The 18,772-nt window shown below is 38.9% G+C and overlaps 4 protein-coding genes across 8 annotated transcripts; 2 read left to right on the top strand and 2 right to left on the bottom strand.

Moving 5' to 3' along the window:
- Positions 1-2,720: 2,720 nt before the first annotated feature.
- On the top strand, positions 2,721-4,809 carry LOC103967786 (L10-interacting MYB domain-containing protein). Of its 3 annotated transcripts, none has more exons than XM_048575606.1 (3): positions 2,721-2,869; positions 3,757-4,113; positions 4,191-4,809. In XM_048575606.1, the coding sequence occupies exons 1-3, from the start codon at positions 2,867-2,869 to the stop codon at positions 4,713-4,715; spliced, it is 885 nt and encodes a 294-aa protein (XP_048431563.1). In that variant the 5' UTR covers positions 2,721-2,866; the 3' UTR covers positions 4,716-4,809. The 3 variants fall into 3 exon arrangements, with proteins under 3 accessions (XP_048431563.1, XP_009379367.1, XP_048431564.1); XM_009381092.3 differs by having other exon boundaries at positions 3,738-4,113; XM_048575607.1 differs by lacking the exon at positions 2,721-2,869 and adding an exon at positions 2,880-3,501 and having other exon boundaries at positions 3,592-4,113.
- An 86-nt stretch (positions 4,810-4,895) lies between these two features.
- LOC103967785 (protein ALTERED PHOSPHATE STARVATION RESPONSE 1-like) lies at positions 4,896-9,021 on the bottom strand. Of its 2 annotated transcripts, none has more exons than XM_009381090.3 (5): positions 8,745-9,021; positions 7,818-8,572; positions 7,168-7,385; positions 6,477-6,700; positions 4,896-6,090 (listed from the first exon to the last, which is right to left on the bottom strand). In XM_009381090.3, the coding sequence occupies exons 2-5, from the start codon at positions 8,542-8,544 to the stop codon at positions 5,310-5,312; spliced, it is 1,950 nt and encodes a 649-aa protein (XP_009379365.1). In that variant the 5' UTR covers positions 8,545-8,572; positions 8,745-9,021; the 3' UTR covers positions 4,896-5,309. The 2 variants fall into 2 exon arrangements, with proteins under 2 accessions (XP_009379365.1, XP_009379364.1); XM_009381089.3 differs by having other exon boundaries at positions 7,818-8,569.
- A 4,798-nt stretch (positions 9,022-13,819) lies between these two features.
- On the top strand, positions 13,820-15,662 carry LOC103967787 (L-ascorbate peroxidase 3). The gene is made up of 9 exons (XM_048575259.1): positions 13,820-13,982; positions 14,110-14,243; positions 14,321-14,370; positions 14,512-14,577; positions 14,654-14,702; positions 14,783-14,865; positions 14,966-15,042; positions 15,143-15,245; positions 15,348-15,662. The coding sequence occupies exons 1-9, from the start codon at positions 13,870-13,872 to the stop codon at positions 15,525-15,527; spliced, it is 855 nt and encodes a 284-aa protein (XP_048431216.1). The 5' UTR covers positions 13,820-13,869; the 3' UTR covers positions 15,528-15,662.
- A 155-nt stretch (positions 15,663-15,817) lies between these two features.
- On the bottom strand, positions 15,818-18,031 carry LOC103967788 (protein POLLENLESS 3-LIKE 2). Of its 2 annotated transcripts, XM_048575258.1 has the most exons (5): positions 17,963-18,023; positions 17,668-17,908; positions 17,337-17,549; positions 17,094-17,249; positions 15,818-16,998 (listed from the first exon to the last, which is right to left on the bottom strand). In XM_048575258.1, the coding sequence occupies exons 2-5, from the start codon at positions 17,842-17,844 to the stop codon at positions 16,084-16,086; spliced, it is 1,461 nt and encodes a 486-aa protein (XP_048431215.1). In that variant the 5' UTR covers positions 17,845-17,908; positions 17,963-18,023; the 3' UTR covers positions 15,818-16,083. The 2 variants fall into 2 exon arrangements, with proteins under 2 accessions (XP_048431215.1, XP_009379370.1); XM_009381095.2 differs by having other exon boundaries at positions 17,668-18,031.
- Between the last annotated feature and the right edge of the window lie 741 nt (positions 18,032-18,772).

Below are 18,772 nucleotides of genomic sequence, written 5' to 3'. Positions count from 1 at the left end.
TGTTAAATAGTGTTTCCCTAAGTTTAGAATTGCGAGTGACATGGTACATTCACATAGCACTAGCTAGCAATTCGTGCAATTAAATTTTGTCGTAGACTGATTTATAATTTTAATAGAGGGTTCTAATTCAATTTTTGTAATTAACGATCGTTGGATTATCAATTACAAAAATCGTACATGGTATAATTATCAAAAGAATTGAATAATCGAACCATTGTATCGAATTTCAACGAACAGACATTAAATGTGAGCTCAGGATATCGAGAATATCTCGCTATCCAAAATCCATAAATTTTGACTATTCCCCACTCGTTGCCACATGCACAGCTGTGCGGCGATCGCAAACCCACTTTTTTTGCTAACTTCAAATTCTACCAAAATTTACAGGAAGATATAGCTTAACAAGAGGAACAAATTTTACACATGCCACAAAGTCTAAAAGTGGACGAAAAGGGTGCCTAAAGCTTCTCGGCATCGATTAGCCGCCTACAGTGGTCAAATGGGGTCAAGTCTAGTCGGGATTTACTCCTGGGATGATAGGCTACAAGTTCCAAGTGGTAGCATCGGCCATCACTTTGCCGATTCACCAGAAAAATGAAAGGGTGGCCGAAGCACTGTTGATTTTCGTCGGATTTTGTGACCTTGCACAGCCACGTACTGTGGTTAAAGGGGTTGCTTCTTGGGTGCGGTTTGTAGAGGGAAGTGAGAGCTTTAATTTGGTGGTGGTGGCGTCGAAAAATTCCATCGGAGTTGGCCGGAATCGGCATTGGAAAGTCATGGGTTGCGGTGGGTCACTTGGGTTGGGTTTCTGGACTTTTAGGTACAGTTTCCCGAAATGGAAACCTCCAAGAATCTGGGTATCCACTTGTGGAAGCCCACTGTTTCTGGTCAGGTTTAAATAACCAAAATATCTCCCACTTTAAACGTTTCTAACTTCTTCATTATAACTCAGAATATTTTCGGGGTATTTTCGGCCTTTTGGACTCTTCGGTTGGAGATGGCCTAAGATCCGTTTGCTCTTACGCACTCGTGGGTTCAAGCTTTACCTAAACAACTCAAGAGTTGATTGAAAATGTCGAATAAAATTGGAAATAACTAAAGTACCCCCACTTCACTGTTCTCAAAACCGGAGAATTAACGAACTAACTTCAATTAAATCTTCAAAATACGTTTAAAAAGAAATAAAATACTAATTTTGGGGACGGGATTGTAGACATCGAAATTTGGAATTTTCCGTGTTCACAGGGATATCACATGAAATCTCAGCATCTGATTTGCATAGATCGTGCTCAGCTTTGACAAGTGTCCCTTGTCCTTGACTGACCATAAAAAAGCAACTTCCTTTTTAAAACCCTAATTGTCTTTCATTTGCTCCTTGGCTAGGATATTTGCATTTCAGAAAAGAGTGTCTTTAATTTAGAGTTACCTCTTGTGTTCTTGTTAAAAGCCATAGCTGCAAAACCGACTTCATGCATTAATACCCAAATCATTGTATAACAGGGTTGCATTCTACCTCCTGCATCACAAATGTTCGTAGAAAACGAAAATCTTTAGAAGAAGACCAATTGTTTCCTCAATTAGTCAATCCATGATAATCATTGAAGGGCTATTTGCCCCAATCAACCAAATTGATACATATCTACGAACCACAAAAATCGAATCCAAAAGAATGAACATTGCCCACAAAAACGCAAATCAAACCCGACAAACACACATTGAATCAAAATCAAATCTATTTTTCAATGTATCTGGAGCACAAAGCAGAACATTACATGTGATTATACAATTAGAGGCATTTGAAAAGAAAAAATTTCCTTTAATTACATAACAACATGTAGTTTTCCGCTCCATATTCTGAATATATTGAAAAATCTTTTCTTAATTTCGTATGTAAAGCAACGTTGCATTCAAAATTTTGAATATCTAACATGATGACCCTCATCTTTCTGTCAATTACTTTTCAACCCAACAAATTACCAAAATTTTAATTATATACAAACTTTAGTGAAGTTTACATTTTACTCCTCATTTACCCTTATATACAAATCGATCAAAATGGATTATAATCGGAAAAGAAACAAAATTAACCCAAGTCAGAGAAATATTTATTTATGGATCCGATTATAAATTTTTAATAATAAAAACTAAACCCTAAGAACTTTTTTTTTTAGAACAAACGATGTTATCTATACTAAGAGAGAAGACTCACAATAGTTAGCAATAATATGGTTCAAACTTATCTTTGGCGAGAATCAAACTTAAAACCTCTCACTTACATATGAAGAAGAATACCAATAGACTCTAGTAGTACTAAGTGACAAGCCCTAAGAATATTAAGGGATGGTTTGGTATTGATGTCCTTTGAAAAAAAACTACTGCTTCTGTGCTGTGAGAATAAGCTCATTTTTGCTGCTTCACGTTTTCAGTTTTTTTTTTAATCCAAAATTATGAAAATAAGCTGTTTTTAAGTATTTAACAAACACCTTTTTTAGTTCAGCTTTTTTTATACCCACTTTTTATAAAAGCAACTCAATACAAAACCAGTCCTAAAACCTCAATAACTAATGATCAGATGATATTTTACAACACATGTTTTATTTAGCGTTGTAAGTGTGATTAAAAGTTTATAACCGGTTTTTTTTTTCATATTTATTTTCAGCTACTGCCGACTTAGTAAAATGCTTGACCAAAGATTTTTTTTTTTGCGTAAAATGACTCTTCTGTACTGAACATACGACCGCAAAGCTTTTAGATTTTTTTTTGGACCGAGAGAGAGAGAGTGCCTTGTTTGGGAGCGCGAAATTCTTCCGCCGGAAAAACGCGGAATCATTTATATAGCAGCAGTCTTTTCCTCAACGTAGAGTTAATGGTATCTCTCTCTCTCTCACTCTCTCTCTCTCTCTCTCTCTCTCTCTCTCTCTCTCTCTCTCTATATATATATAAATATGGTTTTAATCTTACTTCCTCTTGTTTTAACAGTTGCAATTTGTTTTTTGGGTGGAATTATGATTTTTTTACCTTCACTTTTAATGGAAATTGTATCGGAGAAACTAATTAAATTAGTGCACAAACCAATTATAATTTGTGTATAATTAAAAGTGGTGATTATTCACCTTGTTTGTGACTGATAGAATTTGAATTCGGATTGTTATTTGGGTGTGCATTTTGATGTATGAAATTGTAGTGAACGTTCTGAGTTTACTTGTTCAATTCAAGTGAACTTGTAAGAAGAAATGGCTGGTAGCCTTATACTAGTACTCTACTACACTGTCTAGTACTTTGATAGTTGTACCGCGACGTAGGAACACCGGAATCTTTGCAACTGAGTGTTGTTCATCAGTTCCTGAAAACCTCCGTTTTTCGTCATCAAGACGTTGGTTCATTAAATTAGGTAACATCTTGGAGCTCCAATGTCAGTCAGCTTTCATGTAAGGAGTTATTTCATGAAGATGAACAGCATTTCCTGCATTCTTGTCTGTGCAAAGTTGGCACAAATTTAGGGTAATATTCTTTGAGATGAATCCGAACGAATGTTGATGTGATTTATTTCGATTCGGTTGGACTTGATATGTGATTTCTTCGAATTCGTAGCTGCTTTCTAGTCTATAAGTGACTGTTGGACATCGTATTTTGAGGCGCTTTGGACATTCAGAACATATATTGCTCGTTGTAGATGGCGAGCGAGGGTACTTCGGCTTGTAATGTTCTACGCGTATATGTTTGTTTCTTTGTAACAGGTCTCTTTTGTGGGTTTAGATGGCGAACTGCTCTGCTCGGTCAAGGGGACGAACGCTGCAGCATCAGGGGCACCAGTTGAGGGCTAAATGGACAATGCAGCTTACTAAGATACTGGTGAACTTAATGGTGGATCAAGTACACAGAGGGAATAGACAAAATGGTCATATGGGAAAGAAAGCATGGAAGTCTGTATGCGATGAATTCCATAAGAGAACGGGTCTGAAATGGGACAAGGAACAACTGAAGAACCGATGCACTGTTTTGAGGAGGATGTATGTTACAGTCAAGTCGCTGCTTGATCGAAGTGACTTCAGTTGGGATGAATCCACCGGGGTTATTGCAGCCAGCAATGCAGTGTGGGCTGAACACATCAGGGTATGTTCGTTTAATATCTGTTGCTTGTAAACTACAATTCGAAATCTACCTGATGCGGACGAATCTTCTTGGAGCAGGAACATCCTGATGCTGAGACTCTAAAAACCAGTGGCTGCCCAATTTTCAAAGAGCTATGCACTATATTTTCAAAACCGCCAACGAACGGGAAACATGACCATCCAGCTGAACATGAGGGTGGGGATCCAAATTCACGTCCATCGGAGCCCGTGTCCTTGAACCAAGAAGAGTCCTCATCAGATTCTCAGGAAGGAGATGATGCTGTAAATGGTCAGGAAACATTTCAACCTGCCATCCGCAAAAGAGGACGCAAGGGCACTGATGATGCTATTGCGGGTGCTATATTGGAGATGGCGGCTGCGTCAAGGCTGAGGGCGGCCGCTACACAGCAACGTGATGCTAGATATACAATAGCTAGTTGTATCGAGGAATTGGATAAAATGCAAGGTGTTGATGAACACGTCTATTTCGCTGCTCTCGATCTGTTCAACAAACCAGTTGCAAGGGAGATGTTCTTGTCTCTCAAAGGCGAAAAACGCTTGATTTGGTTGCGTAGCAAGTGCACAGCAGCTCCTGCTCTCTAGATTGATAACTTTATGTAGTTTTGATGTTATCTAATCTGTATTATGTGACTCTTGGCTTGTGTATGTCCAACTCCGCCAGCCTGGTTTTACCCTATTTTGTCGAAGTTCCGTTTTGTCCGAACTCCGAACCCGAAATCTTCATGGTTCATAACAATTGTCATAAAAATTCATACAAACTGGTAAACAGACCAAAAACACCTCATTAAGAATAATTAAGTAAACCAAACAGTCACCCTGAAAGAAGAAAAAGGAAACTATCAAGCTTAAACAAGCGAGAAGTTCCGAACGCCTTTCCCGCAACAAAACAGAACAAAGATGTGAAAAGTTGAAAACTAACTAGAATCCTCTTGCTCTGTTGCATTCCGAGTACTCAATCTCTTCGGTATCCATTCTTTTCCTAATCTGCGTAAACTGTCAAGTTTATCTTCGAAAGGGGGATCCTGTCACTGCTAGTCCCCTCCGCTACGGTTAATGGTTACTGAAAGGATGTGCATCTATCTATACATGAAAACTGATCTTACTGAAGGGATGCGCAATATACAGAAAAAAACTGATTACCGTGTTTCCAATCTTACTGAATTTGAACTTTTTCCCTCAAGGTAGTAACATCTTAACATCAAGCTCCTGATCAGCACTTTTCGATTGGTTATATAGTTGCTCAAAAGCCTGCATACACACACTTGAAAACCCAACCATCGCCTCAAAGACATGTGGAAACCCCATCTGCAAGTTACTTATTGTCACGGTCCTCGTCACATTCACTAACTTTTCATGCTTGCTTTTCTCCTCCTCCGCTTTTGCTCTCAGGACCTCTATTTTTGCTCGCTTCTCAGCAACTGGGTTCTTTTTAGCATTGCCCGAGGAATCGGGCATCGAGTATGGCCCATACCTGGACTCGAGCGATCTAAGCACAGTTGCTTTCTTCTCAAGCTCTTTAAATGTAGATTCTGACTTCCGTTTTTGCTTGTATTCTTCTGCTTGTTGGACTACAATAGCATGAACTACGGTTAAAAAGCTTTTGATTCCTTCAGATGCTACTTTGTCGGGAATCCGGTCAATTGCATGATGCCATTCTTCGCAAAGCGTGTAAATTCTTGATTCTTGACTTGTCTTTGCTATTGGATGTCTCCGAAACTGAAAAAGGCTAAGACGGAGCCATCCTGTGAGAGACTGGATATAGTCACGCTGAGCCTTGACCAGGCTGCAAAATGATAAATGCCATTGCTGAACTTGAAGCTCGAGCTGGAGTGCTGCTTGCCGGTGAATCTCAGACGTGGGTTCGGTAGATGGAATGGTGTTGAGGTATCTGAGCTGCTGAACAATATGCTTTTGGACCTGGTGGCACTCATACATGCTTCTCCACATGCACATCAATCTGTAAAGCAAATATACTCCGTCAACAGTAAAAATTGCTTCTTTTGGGAAGTGTTGCCTGATTGTTCTACAACAATAGCTACTCAACAAAAGTTTACACGGCTCTTTAAAAATCAGTACATCGTTCGAAAGAAAAGCAAACAAGGGACGCAAAAACAACAAATAAAAAGCAGTCAAAAGAAAATAGCCATATATTCAATATCTTTTCGCTATTCATTCAAAAAAAGATATTTAATGAAAAAAGACGTAACAGAAAAGAAAATATTCGACAAAAAAAAGAAAGAAAAGAAAATAAGATACGGTATTTTTTTTTATTTTGGTTCCTTCTAAGTAAGATAGGAATGAAAAGAAATTGCACGGTATCAATTCGATGAGTGCAAGACTAACCCTTTGACAAGCTCGATGAGTTGAGGGTAGAGCTCAGTCTCACGAAGGTTGATGATTTCAGCAGACGTTGTCTCAATGGTCTGTGAAGAAACCATCATTTGCGACTCCAACTTTTCCACCTCTTTCTTCGTCTTCTCTGTCTTCACATAGTCTCCCCTCTTCATCTCTAGCTTCTTCAGTGTTGACACCCTCTTCTCATGCTCTACCTTTAGTGTCTCCGAATCCTAAAACCACACCAGAAAACATATGTAAACCGAATTATAAAACTCATGGATGTGCACGATGTCATTGAATAACTTCAAATTCCAAAACATTCGTATGTTATGCTTGGGCCCAAAGAACGACTTCCATTCAACGGTGATGACTTTGTGGCGGTATCACATGTCAGTGCATAATCTCATTGAAAAACATTAAAACCCCCAAAGTTCAAAAGTTATTCTTGGGATATAATGCTACAGTTACCAATTTTTGGATACCAACTGATGTGACAATTTCTTATTTTTGTGAATAGATAAGGTCCACCGCCGGCGTACACATAGAAACACCACCACATAAATTGGTATCCAAAGTCGTTTTAATAAGTTGGCGACTCTAGCGTTACTCTGGGACACTAAAGTAAGAAGGATAAAATGTTTTTATGGACAAAAGCTCAACCAGGAGCCCACAAAATACATGATAACCAAAAGTTTACCTTGACCTCCTGGTATAATTTTTTTTCCCAAGCGTAAAGCCTCTCCACAGTAGAACAATGGCTACTATTCGCCACACCTTCATCTCCAACCCCACCACCTACTTGATTAAGCACCATCTCATCACAACCCATTTTACCGAATCCTCCAAACTTTTGACTTGAACTTCCCCATGTCCACAGCGACTGACTCAAATTACACCCATGATCATAAATTTTACCTGCCAAAAAAATCCATCTACTACATCAAAACACACAACGAGTAAAGGGAACTGTTCCTGGCACCCCAAAAAATCGCCCTTCACTTGTCGTTAATAAACACAATTTGGAGAAATTGCACTTCGAGCGGTGCATGATGACTATTTTGTTGTGATGGTTTCAAATTACACTTGTAATTATAAACATAACGAAAATATGGAGAAATTGTTATTGACACTCCAAAAAGGTTGTCGTCACATGATGGAGCAAAATGCATTTCAAGCAGTGCACGATGACTATTTTCGAGTGCAAAAACAGTTCTCAAAAGTAAAGTTCTCTTTCCTCTCATTTTTTCCCCTCAATTCCTCATCAATCAAGCAAACAAACATGGTTAAAAAAAGTAAAAATATTAAAACTTTATCCTCTAAACAACAGTAAAACTAAAAAACCTTTACCTCCTTTGGTCTGAGAAGAAGAGAATCTGGGAACTTCCAAGAGCGAAGAGAGCATTCCGCCGGCATCAGCAGCCTTGAGAAAATACTCATCCAGCTCTTTTATAATCTCAACCAGATCCTTAGCATTTCTCGACACCACCATCGCGAGCTCACTTGTTGTCGTCCCGCTCTCTTTCGAAAATCCGCTCACCACCGACGGCGGTTCCGCCGTGCTCGCCGCAGTGACGGTGACCACCGCCTCCGAAGCGGTAGTCGTAGATTCCCACTCTTCTTCCGTCACTGGCCTTGAAGAGGAAGCCACAAATGGGTCCCAGAAATCCCACGTGGACGAAGGTGGCGGTGGCGGCGGAGGTGGGCGAGCTGTTGAGGGTGTGGTGGAAGTCGTCCACGAATCGGAACTTGAGCTGAGTGGAGGTGGTGGCGGTGGCGGTTGTGGGGTTGGCGGGGTTTGCAGCGGCGGCTGCTGTGACTGGTAGTTGTCGTGGTGGTGGTGATTGTAGTTGTGGGGGTGGTTGTGGTTGTAGTTGTGGTGGTGGTGATGGAGGGTAGTTTCGGCATTCGAAAACTGGAGCAGAGCAGAGCCCGTGCAGCGGAGAGAGCGCAGGTACATGGTGTGAGCAGCTGACCAAGCTTGCCGTGCTTTCACCAGCTGCTTCATGTACCGCTTTCTCGATTTGCATCTCGACACCATTTCTTCCCGTTCTACCCTCGAATAGCAGCATCCCATTTTTGGTCCTGGTCAGCTCGATTTGCTGCTAAAGAAAAGCAGAGAAAAAAAAGAAGAAAAATTCAGAAGAAGAAGAGGGGCTTTTTGGGAACAGAAATAACATGGGTTCTTTTGGCTGCTTATGAAGCTTGCTATGTCTCCATGAATGGAGGCCGTAAAAACTCAAAAGTGCTTCTTTCCCCCGCACATTTTGAACTTACCTAAAAAAATTTCAGTGTTTTAGCAGCTACAAATTGACTTCTTCTTGTAGGGTCTTCTGGGTTGGAAAAGTAACATTTACAAACTTTGATTTGAATTTTGATGTCAACTCTGGAGCTTTTGATCTCTGTGCGTGCTCCTCTCTCTCTCTCTCTCTCTCTCCTCTCTGTGTGTATTGTTTCTCTCTCTAGAGAGTAGAGAGACGGTGGAGTTTGGGAGTTTATCCTGATGTGGTGAAGGCACAAAAGGACGGACACTGAGCTGCAGCAGGGGCAATGTGGCTTTGGGCAGAGAGCCAGTGGGTGCCTTGTTTATATTTGAATTTAGTGACTAAATTGCCCTCACATTTGCACTGATTCGTCTGTGTCAGTCTCTGGAACTGAAACAGTCAGCATCCAAAGGTTTGAGTTTATGAGTATTGTACTTTACAAAAGCTTATTTTGTTGAAAAAACTAATGAAAATTATTTAAAAATTTTGTTTAAAGAAAATAATAAAATAAATAATACAATGATGGATTTTTTTAGTGTAAAAATATAATTTTTCGTTAAAATAAATAGTACGAGAAACTTTACATTAAAATTCTCTATTTCATTTACTTTTTGTTACTTTTACCATTGTTGGGGTTGCTATGGTAACAATAATACTCACCGATACTTTTTGTGGCAAAATAAATTCAAAGGTTGTGAATTATTTCTTGTTTACAAAAATAATTTCCGCGTATTCATGTCTCATTTGCTGTGCTAGGCTATAAAGAATTTTTTGAGTCCAGACCAAACAGATGAGGTGGTTCGGATGTTGGACATAAGACTTTCTCTTGGTCAATTAATTTACTCATGTCTCATCTACTTAGCTTCGTTTCGATTTTTAAAAGGATAGAACTTCAGTGCTGAAAGAATCAACAGCACCCTTGCTGATCACCAATCACGGTTGGACATGTGTCCAAGGTATGCTTAGAAAATCAATAACTTGGATATATGTCCAACCATAATTGGTTATCAGCAAGGGTTGTTGTTGATTCTTCAGCAGTTAAGTCCCGTTCTTTTTAAAATTATTGGGCCATATTAATGAGATTTTCTACCCATTTCAAGGGTGTGAATCATGTGATGTCCTTTGGAAATTTAGACATAAACATAAAGTAAATTCCTTTTTCTTTCCTTTCTATTTTTTAGAAGAGATCCCACTAAGTCCACAAAATTCAGTGATCCGAGTCCTTAAAATTTGATCCAACAACTAAAAGCAAGAGGTCTCTTTAAAAGTTATAATAATTTTAGACATCGGATCAAATTTCAAAAGTCCTGAACACTGAATTTGATGAACTTAGTAGGAGAGATGCGGAGATGATCTCTTCCCTTCATTTTTGGTCACTAGATTTTGAGAGCACGCTGACAGATTTAGGCACGAGGCCCTGAATTTCAACATTCGAATTCTATTGCATATTTGATGATTTGAGTCATCAACAATGTGGTGTGTAAACTATTGTATTTTCATGATTTATATGAACAAAATGTTATACACGTCATGTCATCTAAGTTTTTCTTTTCTCTTTATTCGAGAAATTTTTGTGGGGATAACTAGATCTCGTGACTGTTTAGCTTCGCGTACAAAACACCTCACATAATATTTTAATCTCACTTGCTCACTCTCCGTTTTCATCTCTTATGTTTGGTGACTTTATACGAATGTCTAAGATGAAGAAGTTTTTCTTATTTCACTCATAATATATCTTATCATGTGATGAGTGACAGAGAGACAATAACAACCTCTTTGACGACTTAGTCAAAATAATCAAATCATGCAGTCATGTTGTGCGATTTTATGCACCCGGATTTGAATACATAACTTTTTCTCACCGTTTGATTTGATCAAGCGACTGACATTGAGTGATTTGGTGACCCGCTGTGTACTATTAAATCTTGCCCAAATAATGAAAATCGCAACGTGGGCAGAGCGAGAGTTAGGTTAGATTAATAGAAAATGTAAGTCACTTATTAATAGGTATGCATGAACAATAATGTGTTGATCAAAGTACACTTCCACTTCTTAAAAATAAATTTCAATTGCTTGTTTGAAGTTATAAACAATGTACTATTGTATGAGTGGAGACGTTATATTTCAGTATAATCAAAACATGTATTTGGTGACAGATGTAAATTGAGATGAAGGTGGTCCCAAGACCACTCGGAGTTTGAGATATATACATGTAAAGGTCTTCTGAAGACTTTTTGAAGGTTTTCTGAGGACCCACTGATGTAATGTATGTTAGGCATATCTGAACAACACTTTGTATGATACATCGAGAACACTCGTCAATAATTGTTGACTTGTGCACAAATAATTCGGTTGATTACAACAAACTCACCAAAATGTTAGATGAAATTCCTCAGCGAATAAAATAAAAATAATTTGCTCTCTTCTCGCACTGTTTCTATTAAAAAACTTAAATCTTTAATACGATATCCTCATTGTTCAAATTCTAAATCCTTCACCATATATGTTAAAATTTAATAAATTAATAACACCACGTGACAATATTATTACCGCATCGTAAGAATTTCTTGCATGTGTGGAGCATTGTAGTGAACACAAACTCAGGTTAATATAATGCTTTCTTATTGTTACTTTATAGACCTAGTGCTTTCCAAAGCTGAATTCTCTGATTTGCTCAGATGCAAAGCAAATTATGCATCTTCGTGATCCTCCTGTACCAGAAAGTAATTAAGCAAGGAGATCAGAGCTTAAACCTGTTGCCACGTTTGGGTTTTCGTTTGGTTACCGACTAGTACACTGTAGATCCATGTGTAGCAGATTTTTTTGAAACATATGCAGCAGACCAACGGCATAAAAAATTGTACGAACTCACTTGGAACTCTTTGGCTTCCATGAGTACTCCATACGTTCACCCCATACCACTACAATTGAGAAAACAGGATTTTAACGAAAAATTTCTAGTACTGTTCATTTTAAGAAAAAACTACATTTTTACATTAAAAAGTCAATTTGGATACTATTCATTTTACCATTTATTTTGTCCTTATCGTTAAAACTCAAAGCTTTCAAATTCTTTCCATTAGTTTTTCTTTGAGAAAATCTATATTAAGAAGGGTAATGACAAATTTACGATTTTCTTTTTGAAGCACGACGAAGAAGTTTTAAGATTTATTATATAAACCACGAAGGTCCAAGCTAACCAATTTAAATGCTTTTTGCTTAGTAGGATAAGATAAACTTGTATTGTCACACAAAGTTCAGTAGGGCACTGAGTTTGTTATTCTGCATCTACAAAGTCTCTCACAAATACCGTGAGCCTCTCACAAAGTTCAGTAGGGCACTGAGTTTGTTAATCCAGCCTCGTTTGTGGAATTGTGGCAATTTTTTATTGAATGACCCTGAAAGTTAATTTAGTTTGCTTTCGTTTGATCGACGTATTGACTAGTGTTTACGTTGTACTTGAATCTTTATCAGGAGCTACTGAAAGGGGAATCAGAGGGGCTGTTGAAACTTCCCGCAGATAAGGCTTTACTGGACGATCTTGAGTTCCGCCGTGAAGTTGAACTTTATGCAAGGTACTTAATTCAGTTCATCTGTGGAAAATTGGTATATTCTGGGAACTTTAAGATCGATGAAATGTTGATTGACGAAATAAAGCTTTATCTTTTTGCTCATGCGGGATGAGGATGCGTTTTTCAAAGACTACGCAGCGTCACACAAGAAACTATCCGAGCTTACTGGCCGGTCCTGAAAATTTGGGGGTCCTAGGCAGGCCTTCGAAGTGGGGTACTAGAGTTCTCCAACTCTCGACCTTTTGTACATTGACATGTGCAAAAAAAAAAAAAAATCACTATATACATGAAAAGTCTATTTCTACATCAAATATCATTAAAATTTAATATAAAAAAAAAGATATATAAACATTACTCAAATATTATCCATCTCGCATTTTTAGATGCAAATGCACTTATTAAGTTTACATAATCTGATTTTTCAACCAATTCAAACCGAAAGAGAAGTCCCTACTCAGTACGCCAAATTCTAATCATTTTTCTATTATTACAATGTTACTTATTACATTCAATAAATGAATGAATGGTTGGATTACACAGACAACATCTTACAGCTAGGGAAAATACTAGAGTGAAGAGGATAGTAAATTTCGTATACGAACCTAGACGAACGAGACGGATTTGAATACTTTATTATAAATTATATAAACTAATTAATTTGAATATTAAATAATGTCATTTTTCAAAAAGGTGAGTATTAACCTTTCAGGTACATAATAAAGATATATGTGGTGTGATATTAAAATAGGGTAATAAAACCCTATAAAAATAAACATAACGGTGATATTTAAGAGACAAGCAAAAAAAGTAAAAATAAGATGATGAAAACTATTTAAAAGGGAGAAGACGTGCATCTATAAAAAAAGATGGGGGGACCATCTTAAGTAAAATCGTGCAATTAAAATGATGTTGGGAACATATTTGTCTTCTTCCTCGCGTGAGGCCAACCTTGCAACAAAAGATTTCTCGATTCCGGCCTTTACGTATAAGCCCGCATAGCTCTCACCTATCTCCGTCCAAATCTACAGAGTTCTGCCTAAAAATTGAGGGTCCTAGGCGGATGCCTACTCCGGCTACCCTCAGGGCCGGCCCTCCATCTTCCAGTGTGAAGGCAGCTGTGAAGACCAATACCATATTGGCACAAGTGTAGTGGGAGTTGCTGTTACTGCTGCGGTGGTGACCCTGAGTTACTTATACGAAGTTTGTAAAAATGTTGTCATTCTAATAATTTCATCATTAGATGTCGGTCATGTATATTTGATTCAGCGTCCATATTCATACTTCTTGTAAGCGAAGATATTCATACTTCCGATATTCATGATCACGTTTCTTGATTTTTCGTAACTTGACGAAGAAATATGAATATCATGAGAAAGAAGGTGCAAGATGCTTCCTTGCCCTCTCAAAACAGCAAACTAATTCTTTCTTGTTTACTTGGGAAACACTCTTGTTATCATTTCCCTTTATTCTGATTCTTCTTCTAAGCCCCTATATACATACACGGCAGCAAAAACTTTGTCATTTAGAATTGCAAATTCAGTATTCCTTTTACGTTTACACGCTCTCATGGCTGCGCCAATTGTAAACAAAGAGTACCTCCAGGAAATTGAGAAGGCTCGCCGAGACCTTCGTGCTCTTATCTACAGCAAGAACTGCGCTCCTATTATGCTTCGCATAGCGTAAATGTTTATCCTTGATTCTTCCTTAACATGTTTCCCCCATTAAATTTCCTTTGCTTGCTCGAGAAAGTTAGCTATTTCAGTGTACCGAACTTCTGATACGCTTATAACCATTGTATTTTGATAGGTGGCATGATGCTGGAACGTACGATGCTAGAACAAGGAATGGAATACCTGGAGGGCCTAACGGCTCTATCAGGAACAAGGAAGAGTTAAACCACAGTGCAAATAAGGGATTGGAAACTGCAGTTCAGTTTTGTGGTAAGCTTTCGATTTCATACGCTTAATCTCTCAATTAAACTCTCTAATTTGTTTCTGATTCTGCTTTTGACTTGCAGAAGAAGTGAAGGCCAAACACCCTAAAATCACATATGCTGACCTCTACCAGGTTTTCACTTTCAAATGTTTTTATTGGTTTAGGGGTCTATTATGAAGTGCTTTTAATGGCTAAAAGTGCTTTCAGACCAACAAAAGTGATGCAATTTGATAAAACCCTCAACGTGACTAACTTTAATGGCTTGTCTTCCAGCTTGCAGGGGTTGTTGCTGTAGAGATCACCGGAGGTCCATCCATTAACTTTGTTCCGGGTAGAAAAGTATGTGCGTTGGAAAAGTTTCGTATCACCTACCTAACTTGTTCTTGTTTAATACCTTTCTTTACCTCTCAATCAGGACTCTAATCAATCTCCACCTGAAGGCCGCCTTCCAGATGCCAAACTTGGTATGTCATCAACCGTGTTCATCTGAGTTTTGTATCGTGAAATGGTTTCGAAATCTGCAGTTGTTTGATTTTGTTAATAGGTGCATCACATTTAAGAGAAGTTTTCTACCGCATGGGCCTGTCCGACAAAGACATTGTGGTATTATCGGGAGGCCATACATTGGTAAGTTGCTCTCCATCCGTAGTAAAAGTAGAAAATGTTCTTCATTTTACTCAACAGAGCGTTAAAATTTAGAAATCATCTTTTTCTGTTGGTTGTGTAGGGAAAGGCAAATAAGAGATCTGGCTTTGAAGGCCCCTGGACAAAGGAGCCTTGGAAATTCGACAACTCATACTTCGTGTAAGACATTCGTGAAAAGGTTTATCTACTTTTGTATGCAGCAATCAATGGATATCTCAATCGAATAAAACCGTACCTTTGATGTAAATTCTGTCATCAGGGAACTACTGAAAGGGAAAACGGAGGGACTCCTGCAACTTCCGACGGACAGGGTGTTGGTGGAGGATCCAGTGTTCCGTCGCTATGTTGAGCTATATGCTAAGGTAGAAAAGATGAAGCTATTTCGAAAATGTAAATAGTTTCACACAGTTGTGGTGGGAAAGTTCATACAATATATAATTGATTATATTACCATATCTGTGCAGGACAATGATGCATTCTTCAGGGATTATGCAGTATCACACAAGAAACTATCAGAACTAGGCTTCACTCAACCTTCTTCGGCTCCGAAAGTCCTAGTTACTCTTACAATTGCTGCACTAATCGCTGCATTGGTGTACGATAAATGCAAAAGTTTCGTCCAAGACATGAAGACTCTCGTTTAGGGCAGTAACGTACCTATCCCTCGTTTGTATATACCCGTCTCTCTCAATCTTTCTCGTTACATGGTCACCACAGCATGTATATGTATTATGTTCAACACTTCATTATATAATCTAGATTGGTTTTATTGTTCAAAACTTTGAACTCGCTAATGAATATTTCCATAATTTCCCTCAAACGATTATCTTTTGATGGCTACCCCGGCAACCAGGGAGGCCAACCGCGCTGGTCTCAGCAAAGGCCCCGGGAGTTCTGGCCGTCATGAAAAAACAGCAAAGGGAAGCATGAGAACTTAAAACAAAAATTAAACAGGTTTTCTTATTCTGTTGAAAGACTTAGCTTACATGATGAATACATAGAATCATCAGCTTCCGTAGAGTGGATTAAAGTGACAAATTACAACTTCAACTACAATGCCAGAAGATAATTAAAGGGGAGAACAAGTTCATCTCCAGCCGAAAAACACTATTTAACTCCTCGAATTAAACGAATTAAGGTAATATTTAACTCCTTGAATTAAACGAATTAAGGTAATTAAGGTAAGCAATTATAGTTAGTTTAGGCCCTTGGACTTAGAGACAGTGTAATATCCTGAAAAACCCTGAGCCTCTTCTCAACCTTCTTCGGAAACATCCCGGAACTGTTGCTGATTCCAATCGCGTTCCCAGCCTCATTAGTCGGGTCAATGACCGCCGCGATGATAGCCTCTTCGAAGTCCTTGTTGTCGGGCAACAACCCTGTCAACTCATTCCCTGGTTCTTCAAGAGAGAGCCTTCTTCTCGTCTTGTTCTCAGGTACGCCCAAATCCAAAGCAGGTTTCGTGATCTCAATCGCCTCGGTCACTCTCATTGAATTAGCAGCATTCCCAGACCTTGTCCTCTTAAGGGTCTCAGCAAATTGAGAGGCGGTTGGGGGAGCCGGAATGAACTTTGAGAAGTAAGGCTTTGCAGCCACATTCAATGAGTTTGGTTGAGGGACTTGATTTATACTTTTAGTCTGAGGAAATCCTATTTTCCTGTTCGCGAAAATGTTTGAAGAATTGACATTCTCATCAGCAAACTCATCGGGCTGAGATTTCACAGACTCGGCTGTTGCCGGCAGGCTTGCATGGTTGTGGTCTCTGCAAGGCTGAGGCTGCCAAATCGACGAAGAACCCAGGAAGGCATCGAAAAGTCTGCTCTGCTCAACGCGGTCTCCACCCTTGTTCATCATCTCAGACTCGAGATCCTTGAGCATCTGCTGAGCCCTCTCATAGGCCTTGAGATGGGAATCTGTCCCTCTTGGACCATCCGCAACTGCCGGCTTAACGCGGCGGAGATTCTCCTTAGCCTCGGAGATTCTTCCTTGCTTCATTAGGCAGATTCCTAGGTTGCACATCTTGTTGTTATCCGGCGCAATTGTGAGTGCTCGGCGATAAGCATCTTCTGCTTCAATGTAGTTGTTCTGCTGCATCAAAGCCCACCCCAAGTTCCCCTGAGACGCACATAAAGTTAATTAGTACTAATTTTCAGTGATTTCGGAGTTGAATCAAACAAATATTTGGTTTTGGTTTTGGATTGCAATCTCACCAGTAATCTAGTGGCTTCTTGTTCCACAGAGACCTGAAATTTCTTCCCCTGAGATCTGGCGGTTTTCGTGCGCTTTCCGTTGAAAGCCATCCCTTGCTGAATCAAATACAACTTGTGCCTCAAAAGTGCTATTTGGTCATCCAATCTCCCACATCTCTATATAAATTAAAAGTCACCCAAAATTATCAGTAAATTGTAAACATTCAACTTTATGAAATTCTTTTCGGGGTTTTCATAAAGTACCTTGTAAAGATCCAAAAGGATGTTGTCAAGGGACTCCTGGGCTTGATCCGAACACCGGTGTCTCAACGACTTGATGGCTTCGATAGCTTCTTCCGCCCGGTTCTGTTGCTTCATCACAATCGCCATGTCCTTCAAAGCACTATCCACTCTGTCCCCAGAATTAATGGCTGCCCAAAACAGCGGGATTGCTTTCTCCGGATCCTTCTCCACCAGCTATTCAAATTTCGAAACCCATTAATCAAATAATGAATTAAAAAAAACCATAAATCAAAACCAGAAAAATTCAAGTTCTGAGAACCAAATTTTGAAAGGACCCAGAAGATTTATTTACCTGAACATTCTTGGCTCTGACATAAGGACTGTCGCCTACCGGGACTTTGTGAGTCACGTGAAACAACTCCGTCCCGACAGAGCGAGTCCTCGAAACTCCGAGAGGCTTGGCCGGAGAGGAAGGAGCAGACTTGGTGGGTCTGAAACCAGGCGGAGCATTCCACATATCCTGCAACATCTTTGAAAATTATGAATGATTTGATCTCACAAAGGAAGCGAAATCTAACGATGAAGAAGAAGATATGTGGAAGGCTTTGGATTGAAGAGAAAGAAAGCCTCTGAGGAGAGAAGAAGATTGGAGGAGAGGGAGAGGGAGAGGGAGAGGGAGAGGGAGAGAGAGAGAGAGAGGGAAGGGAAGGGAAGGGAAGAGGATGAAGAATCTGTGTGACTTGTGGGGTAATATGAGTAAAATATAGGGATTCGAATTTTTGACCGTTGGGGGTTACCGTTCTACAACTAGCCGTTAGGGTGTGTGCTTGTGTGATGTTGCGGAAAATGATCCTATGCGAGCATCCGCACCGTTGTAATGTATGGTCATACATTCATACATGATTGGTCTGATTCTTTGAGGGTACATATGCAACATGACAGATGATAATAAAAGTGCGAAAAATCATAAAGAAATAAAATTTGGAAAAGACATGCTTCAGATCATAATTGTTTATATTATAAATCACTGTGTAAAAATATATTTGTAAAAAAAAAAAAGAATATATATATAAATCTAGGGTTTAGTCATCAAATAATATAAATATAAATTGATCAGTATTAAGAAAAGTATCGCGTACTGTCTATCTATTTTAATAATTGACCAACTAAACGAATTTAGCTTTAACTAATTTTTTTCATAAACGATCTTTATAGAATGGTTAGTAGGGCAAAGAATTTCTATGTTTTGCTTCAAACATTTTTCTTTAAGGAACAAATGTTTAGCTACACATTTTGATGAGTTGAGGAACCAATAGTAATGGAGTTTTAGTTGAGGGACCATTGCTCCAATTTGATTAAAATTGAGAGACCATTGATACAATTTACTCTTTGATAAAATGTTGTCCCAGATCGATCCGCAAACAAATTCTACCTAGTTATAAGACCAAATCAATCTC

Source organism: the organism of the source record quoted next, unplaced genomic scaffold (assembly GCF_019419815.1).
Source record: "Pyrus x bretschneideri cultivar Hongxiangsu unplaced genomic scaffold, Pyrus_bretschneideri_v1 Contig8, whole genome shotgun sequence".
NCBI lineage: Eukaryota > Viridiplantae > Streptophyta > Magnoliopsida > Rosales > Rosaceae > Pyrus > Pyrus x bretschneideri.
The sequence above is the reverse complement of the archived record's forward strand: the minus strand, read 5'-3'. Positions and strand labels throughout refer to the sequence as shown.

Excerpts from the sequence above, each read along its gene's own strand:
- LOC103967786 (XM_048575606.1), top strand. Across the intron at positions 4,114-4,190 it reads TGTGGGCTGAACACATCAGG|GAACATCCTGATGCTGAGAC; the intron begins GTATGTTCGTTT and ends TTCTTGGAGCAG.
- LOC103967785 (XM_009381090.3), bottom strand. The coding sequence starts at position 8,544 with ATGGGATGCTGCTATTCGAGGGTAGAACGGGAAGAAATGGTGTCGAGA. Across the intron at positions 7,386-7,817 it reads TTCTTCTCAGACCAAAGGAG|GTAAAATTTATGATCATGGG; the intron begins GTAAAGGTTTTT and ends TTTTTTTGGCAG. Across the intron at positions 6,701-7,167 it reads AATTATACCAGGAGGTCAAG|GATTCGGAGACACTAAAGGT; the intron begins GTAAACTTTTGG and ends GTGTGGTTTTAG.
- LOC103967787 (XM_048575259.1), top strand. The coding sequence starts at position 13,870 with ATGGCTGCGCCAATTGTAAACAAAGAGTACCTCCAGGAAATTGAGAAG. Across the intron at positions 15,043-15,142 it reads TTCGACAACTCATACTTCGT|GGAACTACTGAAAGGGAAAA; the intron begins GTAAGACATTCG and ends TTCTGTCATCAG. Across the intron at positions 15,246-15,347 it reads ATGTTGAGCTATATGCTAAG|GACAATGATGCATTCTTCAG; the intron begins GTAGAAAAGATG and ends ATATCTGTGCAG.
- LOC103967788 (XM_009381095.2), bottom strand. The coding sequence starts at position 17,844 with ATGTTGCAGGATATGTGGAATGCTCCGCCTGGTTTCAGACCCACCAAG. Across the intron at positions 17,250-17,336 it reads TCCTTTTGGATCTTTACAAG|AGATGTGGGAGATTGGATGA; the intron begins GTACTTTATGAA and ends TAATTTATATAG. Across the intron at positions 16,999-17,093 it reads AAGAAGCCACTAGATTACTG|GGGAACTTGGGGTGGGCTTT; the intron begins GTGAGATTGCAA and ends TGTGCGTCTCAG.